The 14,429-nt window shown below is 32.8% G+C and overlaps 2 protein-coding genes across 2 annotated transcripts in view; both read left to right on the top strand.

The window, feature by feature from the left end:
• HELRODRAFT_190293 (hypothetical protein) overlaps positions 1-2,921 on the top strand; it is a gene marked incomplete at both ends in the record, with an annotated part of 17,481 nt that extends 14,560 nt beyond the window's left edge. Inside the window, 4 exons of the mRNA XM_009013110.1 lie at positions 677-744; positions 1,637-1,763; positions 2,344-2,451; positions 2,838-2,921. Coding sequence (XP_009011358.1) covers positions 677-744; positions 1,637-1,763; positions 2,344-2,451; positions 2,838-2,921 — 387 coding nt within the window. The remainder of the gene's footprint in view (positions 1-676; positions 745-1,636; positions 1,764-2,343; positions 2,452-2,837) is intronic.
• A 4,055-nt stretch (positions 2,922-6,976) lies between these two features.
• Positions 6,977-11,034, top strand: HELRODRAFT_72679 (hypothetical protein; the record flags this gene model as incomplete). Its single annotated transcript, XM_009013111.1, has 6 exons — positions 6,977-7,139; positions 8,382-8,480; positions 8,917-8,994; positions 9,380-9,511; positions 10,174-10,261; positions 10,857-11,034. The coding sequence occupies 6 exons, from the start codon at positions 6,977-6,979 to the stop codon at positions 11,032-11,034; spliced, it is 738 nt and encodes a 245-aa protein (XP_009011359.1).
• Positions 11,035-14,429: the final 3,395 nt, after the last annotated feature.

A 14,429-nucleotide genomic window follows, 5' to 3' on the forward strand; every position in this document is an offset into this window, starting at 1 on the left:
ATTGGGTGGGGCGATGGTGTAGCGGTAGAGTGCCTGGCGCTACTGTTTACAGAGACCTGATTTGATTGCGGAAGATCCCTGCCTGTGATGTGAAATATGTGTGATGCATTGTTCTACGTGTGCTGTTCACATGCACCGTGTGTTTGTTGTTAATGGAAAAATATTGAAAAAGTAACAAACAAACAAACAAATAAGTAGATGAATTAATAGATATGCATGTTGGCGTAATTTAAAATAGTAGTAGTAGTAGTAGTAGTAGTAGTAGTAGTAGTAGTATTGTTTTTGTATAATACAGTTGTAGTTAAAGCTGTTTCGTAGTAGCAGATGTTGTAGCTGAACTTATTGCATCAATATCAAAAACACGAGTGAATAGTATTTATTGTGGAAATGTTAACAAGTAGTAATTGTAGTAGTGAAGTGGCAGAGATTGTGTTACTGATAGTTGCAGGGTACTGTAGTAGCACTTGTAGTTGTAGCAATGGCATTTAGATTAGTGGTAGTTGTGGCAACAGTGGTAGCAGCAGTAGTGGCAGCAGAAGCGACAGCAGTAGCGTGCATTTATTCCACTTTTTCATGAATGGTCCTTATATTAGGTACGTTATTACTTCCTTTTCTCTAAACCGCTTCATCATTGTTTATTGCTGCTGTTGTTATTTTCATTTGAAAATTTTTCTAGCTGGTTGAGAAGAAAGGCATGCTGAATAAAGCAAAAGTTGAAGAAAGTTCAATAAGCAAGAAGATAAAGTTTGTTCTGTTTGATTAGATTACTTACTTGTTTGCCTGTCTGTTTGTCTGTCTGTCGGTCTGTTTGTCTGCTTGTTTGCCTGTTTGTCTGCTTGCTTTCAAAAATAACTTGTTGCTATTAATTTAATTTTATTTTCTGTTTTGGCGATCGGTTGCTGTTAGTTTTTTTTTATTTATTTCTTTATTTGAATTATTATTTTTGTTTGCCTTCGTTATTTTGTTGTTAATGTTTGTCGTCTGGCTTGTTATCATGGCAAACTCTTGTTGCTTTTGTTGTTGTTGTTGTTGTTGTTGATCTTCTGTGACTTCTGCTGTCTCTCAGTGATGACACCATTGTTGCCGTGAGTTTTAGCTATTGATTATTGCTTATTTTATTCCTTTGGTGTCTTTTTCTTAAAAACTGTAAATGGATTTTTTTATATCATTACAAGTGCTTCTGTTGTTGTTGTTGTCAATGCTTCATTTGTTTGTTTTGATTATAAATAAGAATGGATAAAACATGCTTAGATCCAATCACATATCTGTTTCACTCCAGTTGAATCTTTTTTTCTATGAATGAATGAATGAATGAATGAATGAATGAATGAATGAATGAATGAATGAACGAATAGAATGAAAGAATGAATGAATGAATAGAATGAATGAATTTTCTTATTATATCATACTTAACATTATTCCATGAGCTCTTTTTAAGTAATTTTGTAAGTATATAAATGTATAGATTTGGTAAATTAATTTGTAATAAAAAAAATTTTAATTTAAAAAAATATTAAAAGTAAGAAAATGTTTGAAATGAAAAACTGCTTACAGCACAGCTGCCATGTGTTTAAAAATTTTTAAAATAAAACCATCATTAGATAAATTATATTACAAATAATTACTGCATCCACAGAAGATCCTGGTCTCAATCATTTGTCATCCTACAGCACGGATCGTTGTCCTTCTACAAAGACACCAAAGGGGCTTCTGTTCTCAGTAAGGTCAGATTAGGTCATAGTGAGGTCATAGGTCATAATGAGGTTATTTGTGGAGTCGTAGGTCATGTAGAGATGTTAGTAGGTCATGCGAGGTTTTGAGGTTATGTGAGGTGGAATGTAGTTATGGTTCGGATGGTTGAGGTCAACGTGGTTGTTGTTTATGCGGCTTTTTGGAAATTTTCCTTTTTCCTCCTATGCTTATTTATTTCTTATGGTACCTGTTGTTTTCATTGGGGTGTTGCTCACATACACATAATGTTGTATACCGTTATGTGTAATACAAATACTCACGCGTTCGTTACTGCCTCCACCAAGACACATGTGTTATTTATCATCACCAACTTCGCTTTCATCATAATCAGCATTATTATTTGTTAGTAGCATTATGTCATCGTTATCATTATATTCATGATGCATTTCATCCTCTTCATAGTCATCGTCATCACCTCGGTGTTAGTTTCGTCGTCATCATCTGGTTTTTTTTTCATCGTCATTCATATTGACCTGCTGACCGTTGTCACATCATCATCGCCGTCCACACAACAATGGCGACATCTTATTGATTAACTACGGTCGTCATCAACATCATCGTCATCATCATCCTTATTCTCGTCACCATCAGAAATCATCAATGTCCTCTCTGGGCAAACCAGAGTTTGAGATCGTTTTGAAAGGAGTGAAGCTGACATCAGCTCCTGAGGACAAGAATTTGAAGAAGGATGCGTTCATGGTTGGTTGAGTGGTTGTCTGTCTGTCTGTCTGTCTGTCTGTCTGTCTGTCTGTCTGTCTGTCTGTCTGTCTGTCATCTGATGGATGACTTCTTGCTATGTAACTGTCGTTTCTTCTGCTCTTGTTTCTGGCCTTGTTGAAGATATTTCTTTTTTACTATTACCGTTTTTAGTAATTAATGTTCTTCACTTTATACATACTGTGACAATTTTTCTATTTGAAATTGTCAGTTCAGCTGTTTTCAATAATTGAGAGCTGCATACAGAGTTGACCATTCTTTCCTAGCCTCGTCAGCTAAGTATCTCCAACTTTTCTTTGTACTTGGATTTCTATGAATATCCTAAAAAAAATATCATACCAATCATAAGTTTCTGTAAAAAAAACTAGCGTCTGAGATTTTTGACCGATTGCATCTTCCATTCCTTCCGTCTGCCTGCTGTTCCTATTGTGATCACTTGTTGCACACTTTGATTTAACCCATTTTCTGCTGAGGTTTTAGATTTTTGTGATTTTTATATATGTTGTAGATACCAATAAAAAAACTTATACGGATTTTTTCTTTTTTCAAAATTTTAGTTTTTAAAAAAGTTAGAGCGTTCTTTTAAAACGTCCTTTATAAAGGACGCCAGCAGAATATGATACCCTGAGACGCAACCATCGTTTATATTAATGTTTATTGTTATTTTCTCAACTTTCATCAATTTTATGAAACAAATAAACAAAAGATTGAAAATATAAAATAAAAAAAATATAAGTCATTAAAAAAAGTTATAAAATCATTTATGAAAATCAGGTAAACAAGCAATGTGCAGTGGTACATCACATGCAAAACATATATTAAGTTTGTCTTTTTGCCACAGTGGCCACATCTTCTTTGTTTGGGCATTTTTTGTAGATGGTGACCATCTGATGACTTACAAATATATCAACTTTTTTCATTGTCTTGTTCTTTTATCTTTTTTTGGTTTTGAGATATTGAAAATTTCATCACTACTATCACTTTCACATGATTCATCATTCTATTGTAGTTTTCTAAAAAATAATTTCAAAAATTAATAATGTCTTTGAATTATTATAGTAATTTATTATTCATTTAAAAATATTAAACATAATAAATACTCACAATGCCAATTTTTTTAGATCCACCAATTTGTTTTATTTTTACTTCGGCCTTACTCAGTAATTGTCGTGCAGGTAGATCATCAAATGATCCTTGATCATGTATTTCATCCAATACATCATCTTCATCTGAATTCATCAGGAGAACTGATAAAAATGTCAGCTTCATTGATGCTGTCATCATCTCCAATCATGGTTAAAACATCTTGCAGAGAATACTTCTTAGCAGAATTTTCCTGAAAAAATCTAAAAAAAATTATTTTATTAACTTGAATATCTTCACAATAGATAGTAAATTAATTATTATGTTCATCAAACTAATAATAATTCATTGATAGTGTTTATTGTATTTACACTATTGAAAAACAAATATTTGTAATGTGATAACTAAGTGAATCTCAGGGTATCATATTCTGCTAGCGTCCTTTATAAAGGACACATGCTTATGACTGATTTTAAAATATTCAACAGTTAAATATGATTTGTTTTTTGCAAAATAATATTTAAAATACATTAATACATAAATTTAATCCATAATATATTAAAATTTTCGCAAAAAAAAAATTAATAACTTTTTATGTCGAGACATTTTTTCACCAATTTTGCAAACTCGGCTATTTAAATTGATCTTGAAAATCGATGGCACGTGCAACTAAATATTTTTTTACATAAAAAAATTATAGAAGGAAGTATACAATATTTAAAAGAAAAAAAGATACAAATATAACAAGATTTCGATTTTTAATGAATTTTTTTGTAAGTATCCTTTATAAATGACGCCAGCAGAAAATGGGTCATTCATTCAGAATCCTCTAAACTTTGGAAGAGTGTAATTGACCTTTAATTGACTTTCACATTTTTCTTTGAATACTTATAATGTTTTGTTTGTCTCTGATTTAATCTGGAGTGAATGTGGGATAGGAACAGGAGATCTCACGATCCTGACACAGACTTGGGTCTGTCTGTTCATGTTTTTGTATGCAAAATGCTTTGCTTTGTTATTTCGCTGATGCTACGCCTCAGATATTATTTACCATTTTTTATTTAGTCGCAGTGACAACAACAGTGCAATTGCAATTTCCTAGCTTGTATCAACATAAAGTTTTTTTACATCGAGAGTTTATGTTCTGATGTATCTATACGGAGAAATGTTTTCATTTTGTGTTGACGTTTTGTTGTGTGTGTGTAACATATTTATCAAGTTGTATGTGATGACAACAACTCCTGACAGTTGATAACAACGTCGAAAACGCATTACCTACTTCATCACGACGATCCAGACGTCAACCTACATTGGAGGCAGTCCATTGAGAATAACATTAACGTTCTGGAAACTGTTAGCTCTTTGTTGTTGTTGTTGTTGTTGCTGTTGTTGTTGCTGCTGCTGTTGTTCATGTCGCTATATTTATGTTCTTATTGCTGGTAGAATTGTTGTCGGTGTTGTTTTCATTGTTTGAATTATTACATCTGACTTTTATGACCGTTCTATTGCCGTTGGTGACTTAGTGGAGTTTTGGTTTGCTTTTTAAACTGTTTTTTTTTCTTCAGATCTTTGTTGATTTCGTCGCTCTTCTTGATATTTTCATCATCACCCCTTATTAGCTCACTGACTATTATGTCATTTCAATTCAAACATTGACACGTTGATATTTGAAATAAGGTTAGTGACTTGAGTTCCCTGCCCATTCCCAGCAACGACAAGCCTGGTACGTCATTTCTGTGCTTATTACGATGGGGCTTGTAACCATTACTATTGTTGTTGTTGTTATTGTTGTTGTTGTTGTTTGTTGTTGCTGTTGTAGCTGTTGTTGTTGTTTGTTGTTGTTGCTGCTGCTGCTAATGCTACTACTACATAGAAAAAAAAACCCTTCCTTAATATTTCTGCTTATACCTTTCATCAAATAATTAATATTAATTATAATTATTATATTATCTAAATCATAACCGAAGCATTCTCATCACGTATACATATAACCAGTATGTTTCAATCTCCCAGCTAACCTGAACATTCATGTGATTTTGCTTTTATAGATTTATTTTTTTTATATAAAAAAAAGTTTATTATTTAATTAAAAAATTAATTATTATTCAATTTAAATTGTGCTTGAACTTCGGCTAAAAATTATCAATGTAAATAGCTGCTGAAAGATAATGTTATTTATTTTGATATATGTCTGGCTGTTCGTGGTGAGTAAGATTATAACCAAAGGTTGTCTTAGAAGAGTTACGAAGGCTTTGTGCAACAGTTATTTATTCAAGTTTTTTGTGGAAATAATATTCTTATTATTTTACCGTACACATAATTAAAATAATTTATTTTTATAATTTACACTAATTAAAATAATTTATTTTTTTATTTCAACGTAATTAAAAATATTTATTTTTAATATTTACACAAATTTATATAATTTTTTTTTTATATTTATTCCTGTTTCAAAATAATTTATTTCTCGTGGAAAGATTTTTTTTTTCTAAGAATTTCACGACAGGTTAAATGATGACATGGAATTTTAGTTTAAGCTGGCTCTTTCTAATTAATGAATGAGTCGTGTGTGTGTGTTGTGTGTGTGTGTGTGTGTGTGCGTGCGTGTATATGTGGCGTGTTTATTTGTTTGTGTGTGTGTGTGTGTGTGTGTGTGTGTGTGTGTGTGTGTGTGTGTGTGTGTGTGTGTGTGTGTGTGTGTGTGTGTGTGTGTGTGATTGGATGGACAGTTGATTGAGTTGAGACAGAGGAAAAAGTTTGTTTAGAAAGAGATGTAGAGAACAGATAGGGCAGACAAAGAGATGTAGAGAATAGATAGGACAGACAGAACTCAGATGCAAGTGTAAAAATGTGATCGCGCTTTTGTCCTTATTTAAACATCTGAAGTATTAGAATTTAATACGATTCTTTGCTTACTTTTATCAATTTTGATAATGAGATATCTGAAAAATTATTTTAGTAAAAAATTTCACCGAAATGATTAGTGAGGCAATTGCAACAGCTGTGTTGCATGTGTGTCTCTATGTTGATACACACCTCTGACATCAGCCGTAGAAGCGCAGACGTTAAGCAGAACACACACAAACATGCAAACAGACACACACACACACACATTCGTACACACTGCATATTAAGAGTAAATAATCATTAAGAAGTAAGTCATTCAAAAAGAGCACAATGAGCAATGAAATAAAACTCATGTCACTGTATAACTCTGATTAGCGCTCAGTTCCGACAGCTGTGAAGTACTGAACAGCAGTGGCAGCTACTCTGCATAGCAGCAGTACATACCAACAAACTACTCGCAATAACCGCAACATACGAAAACAACGCAAAATTACAACAACAACATTCAACAACAACGTGCATCAAAATCCACATACAACAACATGCAACAATAGCCACATGCAACAACAACAACAACATGCAACAACATCAACACGCAACAACAACAGCCCACAAAAACATCGATCGGTTAGTTTCAACGAGTGAGGTTGAAACAAAACAAACCATTGCCATTCGACTGAAAAATTTTCTCCTCCGAAGGCCGACCAAGGAATCAATCAAGCTAAAGGGCATATACAAAGGTACTACTTACACACACATGTGTTCATTATTCATATATGTCATTTATCTATTTTCATGAATATATTCAATATATTTGTTTAACATTCTCCATATATGATATTAACATACTCTATATAACAGTTGACAGCTTCTAACCTTTACCCTTATAATAAAACCTCTTTCAAACTGTTTGATTGGTCTCCATCACAAATGGTTTAGGCTTAATTTTCTGTACAACTCATGTATGTTACGATGATTTTATATAATTTTTTGTTTTATAAATATAATAATTTTTAATTATTTTTATCATATCTAGTATATACCAAAGCCTAGGAATGCTTACTACTACGCCATGATCCTGCTTAAAAACCTAACTCTTTAACTAACTGTTTACTGAAGTTTATATGTCTTTTATTGGCTAAGAAACATAAACGCATTCAGCTTGCTTTCTTATTGTTAATTAAAATAACTTTTATATATGTGTTTTTTGTTTGTATTCATTGATAGCTCTGTGTGTGTGTGTGTGTGTGTGTGTGTGTGTGTGTGTGTGTGTGTGTGTGTGTGTGTGTGTGTGTGTGTGTGCGCGTGCGTGTGTGCTTTGTGTGTGTATTTTGTCGCCTTCTTTGATGGTCTGGTTGGTGGCAAAGATATTGATTTCCAATTCAATTTGATGTTTTTGCATCAATCATTTAACAATTTATTCATTATATCTATATATAATTTATATACCTAAAATTAATTGCAAGTATGTGCATGCATTGCTTGTACTCAATACATACACATACATGTATCACACATATACATTTATCATGAACACGCATTTATCTTATGTCGTTGGTCATATAGCTACGGGTTATCAGATACAAAAATGTAATAAATAAATTTGCCTGGCCAGATAGAGTAGATGGTAAATATTTAAATAGAAATGAATGAATGCAATGTAAGTTATGTATGTGTACAATATTTGTACAAGTCATCTGTAACGTTTACGGTAATCTATTAAAGAATCTGCTTGTTTACATACGAAGCATGTAATGTATCGAAAGATAATTTTATTGTTAGAGCGTTTGAACCAGGTTAGCAGAGGATCATTTGTGGAATAGCAACTTGAATGAAACCTTGCTATTAATAATGGGCACTTGCTGACTTCATGTCAATGGTTCATGAATTATGAACTTAAGTATGGGACATCTGAAACTAAAATACAAACTTAAGACATATTATGCGAACATTTATGAAACGTGTGGTGACTTATTTTGTAGAAGTGGTGTTCGGCTCGTCCATACAGTCCATATGTGAGAGGGAAAAGAGTAAGATACCTCGATTCATCAGAGAGTGCATGTTGGCTGTTGAGAGCCGGGGTTAGTTCTCATTGTTTTGTCTGCTGTACGTGTTCTTTCTTCTTCTTCTTCTCTTTCTCTCTCTCTCTCTCTCTCTCTCTCTCTCTCTCTCTCTCTCCATTTAATTTCATCGTATGTTTAAGCCTTAATCTAATTTGATAGTAAACCATAGGGGTTGCTTGCTTGAACAAGGCCACGACAGTTGCTAGAAAACTTAAAATATTTGATTGAATCTTTCCTGTCTGTAAAATTTCAATGAACATTTTTAACTGATGTTTTTGTAAATGGCCAAATTCAATGTTGAATATTTTTTATTGGGGATATAAGTTTTTGAAACTTGAGACGACGTGCCTATTACGGCTTTTAGCTTTATCGACTAGTAGCTACCTCTGTGAGCAAACAATCATCAACCTGCAGCGAAAAACTTTAAAAATATGTGTTGCACTCTTTTTGTCAGGCCTATCAGTGGACGGCATATACAGGGTCAGTGGCAACATGGCCTCGATTCAAAAGCTCAGAAACATGGTGGACATGAGTTTGTATCTCTTGCTTGCCTTTTTCATTCATTTAGTCTCCGTCTTTACAGTTAATCTGGTTATTTGTATTAAACATAAGCCTGCTCTGGGTTGTTGAAATAATTTTGAAATGTCTTTCTAGCATGTTTTCACAGTTTAAAGTTGAAGCGTTGAAAAAAAAATAGTCACTAGTTCATGTTTTATGTAAAAATTGAAAGTTCTCCAAAAATAATTAATGCTCTGTATATTGTTTCAAGGGACTAAAATACAATTCTTGTGTTTGAATTGTAATGTGCATGTTGCTTGTGCTACATCGCAGCAGTTCTTTTATTATTGTAAGATGATGATATTTTCATTCATCATGTACATGCACTGACGTCATCATCTTACAACGAACATCGCCAGATGAGTATTACGACCTGTCAGACAGCATGTGGGACATCCACACGATCACAGGCGCTCTCAAGTTGTTCTTCAGGGAGCTCTCTGAACCCCTCTTTACATATGCACTCTACGATGATTTCATTAAGGCATTACGTTAGTTCATTGGCTGGTTGACTGACTGATTGATTAATTGATTGATTGATTGATTGATTGATTGATTGATTGATTGATTGATTGATTGATTGATTGATTGATTGATTGATTGATTGATTGATTGATTGATTGATTGATTGATTGATTGATTGATTGATTGATTGATTGATTGATTGATTGATTGATTGATTGATTGATTGATTGATTGATTGATTGGTTGGTTGGTTGGTTGGTTGGTTGGTTGGTTGACTGATTGATTCATTGACTGGTTAATTAGTTGTTGGTTGGTTGATTGGCTGGTTGATTGATTGGCTGGTTGGTTGATTGGCTGGCTGGTTGATTGGCTGGCTGGTTGATTGATTGGCTGACTGGTTGAAATTTGTGAAGATCATCATGGGGAAAATCATTATCAAAATGAATGCTGCAATTTTATTGTTAATGATATTAATGATGAATATAGTGATAGTGGTAATCATAACAGTGATAATTGCTGTGGTAATATAATAACATAATATAATAAAGTTGTGGCAGATGTAATATTATAACCGTTTAACACTAGCGATGTTGGTATGAGGCGTCATGTCGCTTAATTATAAGCTGAAGATATACTGAGATTGAAATTTGAAAAAAAAAATTTGTGACATTTCCATATCCTTCGCCAGACAATTTGAACCAGATAAAGGAGCTCATAAAGAAGCTACCAGTCACCAATGGAAAAACGCTTAAAGCCTTGTTCCGACATTTGGACATGTTAGTTGTTGAAAATACATTTTCGGTTCATACGTGTATGCCATGTTGAAAATATTTCATGGGACATTGCGTTTGTTCTCATTTCTGGCGTAATTCTACTTTGAAATATTCTTAGACATATTTTAAAATATTTTTCTGTTTTGTGGCGTTTTTCTAATAATTTTTTGTCTATTAGCTATTCAACAATCTGCTATTTAATTGTATCTGTAAATTTGAATGAGAACAAAAAAATAAAAAGGCTCTTTCTACTTTTCTTCCTGACCGGTCTGTAGCTTGTTACTTTATAAGGGACTTATCTTCCCGGGGTGTTCAGCGTTGGATGTTTTTTTTTAGAACTGGGATAATGTGGAATGAATTTTTAACTAAATACTTGCTATTTTCTTCATAAAATGCCCATGGATCTAAAAATTTGAATACTTCTCAGTAACCAAAATATTTTATTATCTGAGTCATTATAGTTCTGTTGTTATCTACTGACCGCTTACTTCCGTGTATTAATCTAACAATTCGAACAAATTTGACTTTCTTATAATGTAAACAAAAATTTATTTGAAGTTTTTTTAAAGTATTAAAAATATGATCACTCTCATAATAGCGTGCTTCAACACAGCAAAGACAATCGAATGCAATCTCAGGGGCTTGCCATCGTCTTCGGACCCACCCTTCTCTGGTCAGACAGGAAGGTTGCAGACGCCAACATGGCATTCGACATTGTTCAGAGGGGCCAGCTCGTCGAGTTCATCATCAATAATTGTCGGGCCATCTTTGGATGATGTTTCATTGGTGTCAATGTTTTGTTGGCCAGTTTCATTTGTTGCCCTCCCGCTAACTTATTTGATTTCATTTTACAGAACTGAAATATGACTATTAAGCTCACATCATTTCGTTGTCCTTCAATTTGTTTTTTTTTACGATATTGTTTATGTATTCATATGGTGCCTCGTCGTACATTCATAACAATTGAAAGCAAAAGATGATGTAAGATTAGTGTTTCGTTATTAACCTCGGGTTATTTTATTCAGGTGCCTGCTACAATCTTGTAGCTATCATTGTGATGATTGCTACAAGATTGTGATGGCTTTATGAAATGTGCGTCTGGAAAACCTAATTTAAGTGTTTATACTGAGCTGTTGCTAATATTATCATTCGTATAAGTAGCAGCAGTGGTAGTATAAGTATTGATACTAGTTTGGATAGTACTAGTATGAATAATATTGAGCAGAGGTAGCTTTGTTTGTAGTCTGTACTGTTGAATTGTGAAGTTTTCAACATTCGTGAACTTTTCTGGCCGTAAACAAAGTAGCCTACTCTTTATTATTAACGTCTTTTCAGCTGTTATCTAATTATTTCCTGATTCCTGGCTAACTGATAAGACATTTAAGAACTATCGTTTCTTATCACATTTGAAATGCTGTCGAATTTTTCCATTAATTTTCTTACGTAGCTGTTTAAGTTTTCATACATTTGGTCATTCCATGCCTTCCTTGATCCCATCTTTTTCGTATTTTAATTTTTTTCATAGTTGTTTCTAATCTAATTTATTCAGTTTTATACGCGTTTGCATTATTCCCTCCTTTCTACCATGATGCTTTTTAATCAACGAACCAGGGTGTCCTGCCACCTGTCTATATTAAAATATCTTCTACACGACTTTTACGTAGTGATGTAAGATGTTTGAAAAATACAAAGTGAACAATGGTCATATTTTTCGCATGGATATGTTATTCTGTATATTTTGGTAGTGTGTATGTATGTATATATATATATATATATATATGTGTGTGTGTGTGTGTGTGTGTGTGTGTGTGTGTGTGTGTGTGTGTGTGTGTGTGTGTGTGTGTGTGTGTGTGTGTGTGTGTGTGTGTGTGTGTTAGTATTAGACCATAATTTTTACAATATTCTATAAATTCTACCGAATGTTTGGCGTATCTTTTTTGATTACTTGGAACTTTTTTGTATCTTTGAGAACATCATGCCAAACATTCGGTAGAATTTATAGAATATTGTAAAAAAATATATATATATATATACATTTTTCTACTTAACGTAAATGATTATGATACGTTATTATTTACACTCATTCATTACAGTAATCTTACATATTTCTTTTACTTTCCAACCGCCCTTGCTTTTCCTTGTAAAGATCGTTGTAAAAAAGAATGGTCGAATTATCTGTCAAAAGTTATATAATGTTGGAAAAATATACATTGTTGTAGCATTCTAATAAAGTCATCTGATGATAATTCTAGCGTTGATTCGCGAAGTTTTAATAACGTTGTATAAACATTTCAATCATTTGCGATCCGGTTATATTATCTTGTGTATGGACCAACTAACATTGCCGATAACAATAATTAACTGATGTCATTACGGTAGTTCATGTTATTTCTCGATAGTAAAAATTTTAAGATTAGATTTTTATACTTCTGTTTTTTATGTACTTGTTTATTTATTTTTTTATTGAGACTTAAAGGAATTAATTTATGTACCGTGAAATTTTTTATAACATATACATTAATACGATCTTTGAATGTTTCCATGTGTTTGATGTCCACAATTGTCCACAATTCGCTGTAGTGCCTGCCTGGTCGGTGGTCGTCGTTAATGCTGGACCATGCATTCAGTTTTTAGTCCCTCTTCAATAAAGATCAGTAATAATTTATAGGCAACGTTCCCGATACTTTATAAACTAAAAATTATTAAATTTGAAAAATTTAATAAAAGTTGAACCTGGTAAATATAAATTTATTACTCAGTCGAAAGTGTCAACGACGCCAACCGCATGCATGTGAATATTAGGAAGTCGACGGTTCTTAATCCGGATTTGGATTCGGGCCTAAATCCTGGGATTCGGATTCATCGAATTCAACGCCGAAGATTTGGTAAAAAACCGGATCCATGATTATCGAACAAAGTTGAAAATATAGTTAAATTAAATTTACAACTACGAACTAAAAAATAAAATTTTATAAACTTTTTTGAATCACATTTTTCAACACGTTTGTCCCTACAGCCAAATCAAACAACTCTATTTTCTAATCACTGCATGGTTAGAAGCATAAAGCGCAAAATCGGTTTTGTAAATTTTCTCGTTTATTTTCTGCTGAGTTGGGATCACTATGTGAGTGGCGGATCCAGATGGAGAGGGGAATGAAAGGATGTACCCACCCCCCGTCAGACCGATAATAAAATATATTGAAGAACCTAACGGAAGTTGCATAGCATATATAATGCCACTAACTTACACTTGGAAGGCCCTTTTATTTTACGTCTTAATGTAGTATCTTCTACAACTTGGCGACAAATTAACGTGCTTTTGGGTTGTGCAAGCATTCTTTCTGAAAGTAACTCGATTTTTTTTCGTTACTTAGTCTGAATCATTTTAATTCTTTTGTATAAGCTTCTTAAAGAAGGATCTCTCTCAATTGATGAAACCGCTAACCTTATTTTGGATTTATTTAACAAAGAAATTATAATAACTGAACATGCGTTACCGAATTACAAAAGTTAAGACGAATTATTTGAATCAGTTGTCAATGCATATAAATAATTAACTTCGTTAAAACAAAGTAACGAATAGTATCAATCATTCAATATAAGGAATGAAGGGTTATCTGGGTAGTCCATAAGATAGATTACAAAAATATTTTGCATAATATATATTAACGCATATATAAGTATGTATGTACATACATATATATATATACGTGTGTATAAAGGCCTGTAAAATAGAATGTAAAGAATGTGTAGTGTGTACGTTTGTGTATATGTAAGTATACGTTTGAATGGTATGAAAGTATTGTTATCAAAATTGCAGCGTTTTAAGGCTTAGTCCTATAGAAAATTTATCGCATATCGTATGTATAAATGTAATATAAATATATATATTTATACATAGTGCAAAAAATTGAAATTGACAGAATTTGGCTTTTCTGATTATAAAACGTGAACCAACTTTTGAGTTATTGTTGAGTGATCGGACGAACGTGACCCGCGTTTGTGTGTTGTGTTTGCTACGTTTTGTATCTACGCCGTAGGCTGCGTGTTTGTATTGTATGCGTTGTGTGTGTTGCGTGCATTTATGCTGTTCAACCAAGAAGAAATTGTAAAAGAAATAAGCAAAATTAATTTGGTCTTGAGAAATAACAAAATAAAAATCGTCTACGAA

This window comes from Helobdella robusta (genome assembly GCF_000326865.2).
Source record: "Helobdella robusta unplaced genomic scaffold HELROscaffold_11, whole genome shotgun sequence".
Taxonomy (NCBI): domain Eukaryota; kingdom Metazoa; phylum Annelida; class Clitellata; order Rhynchobdellida; family Glossiphoniidae; genus Helobdella; species Helobdella robusta.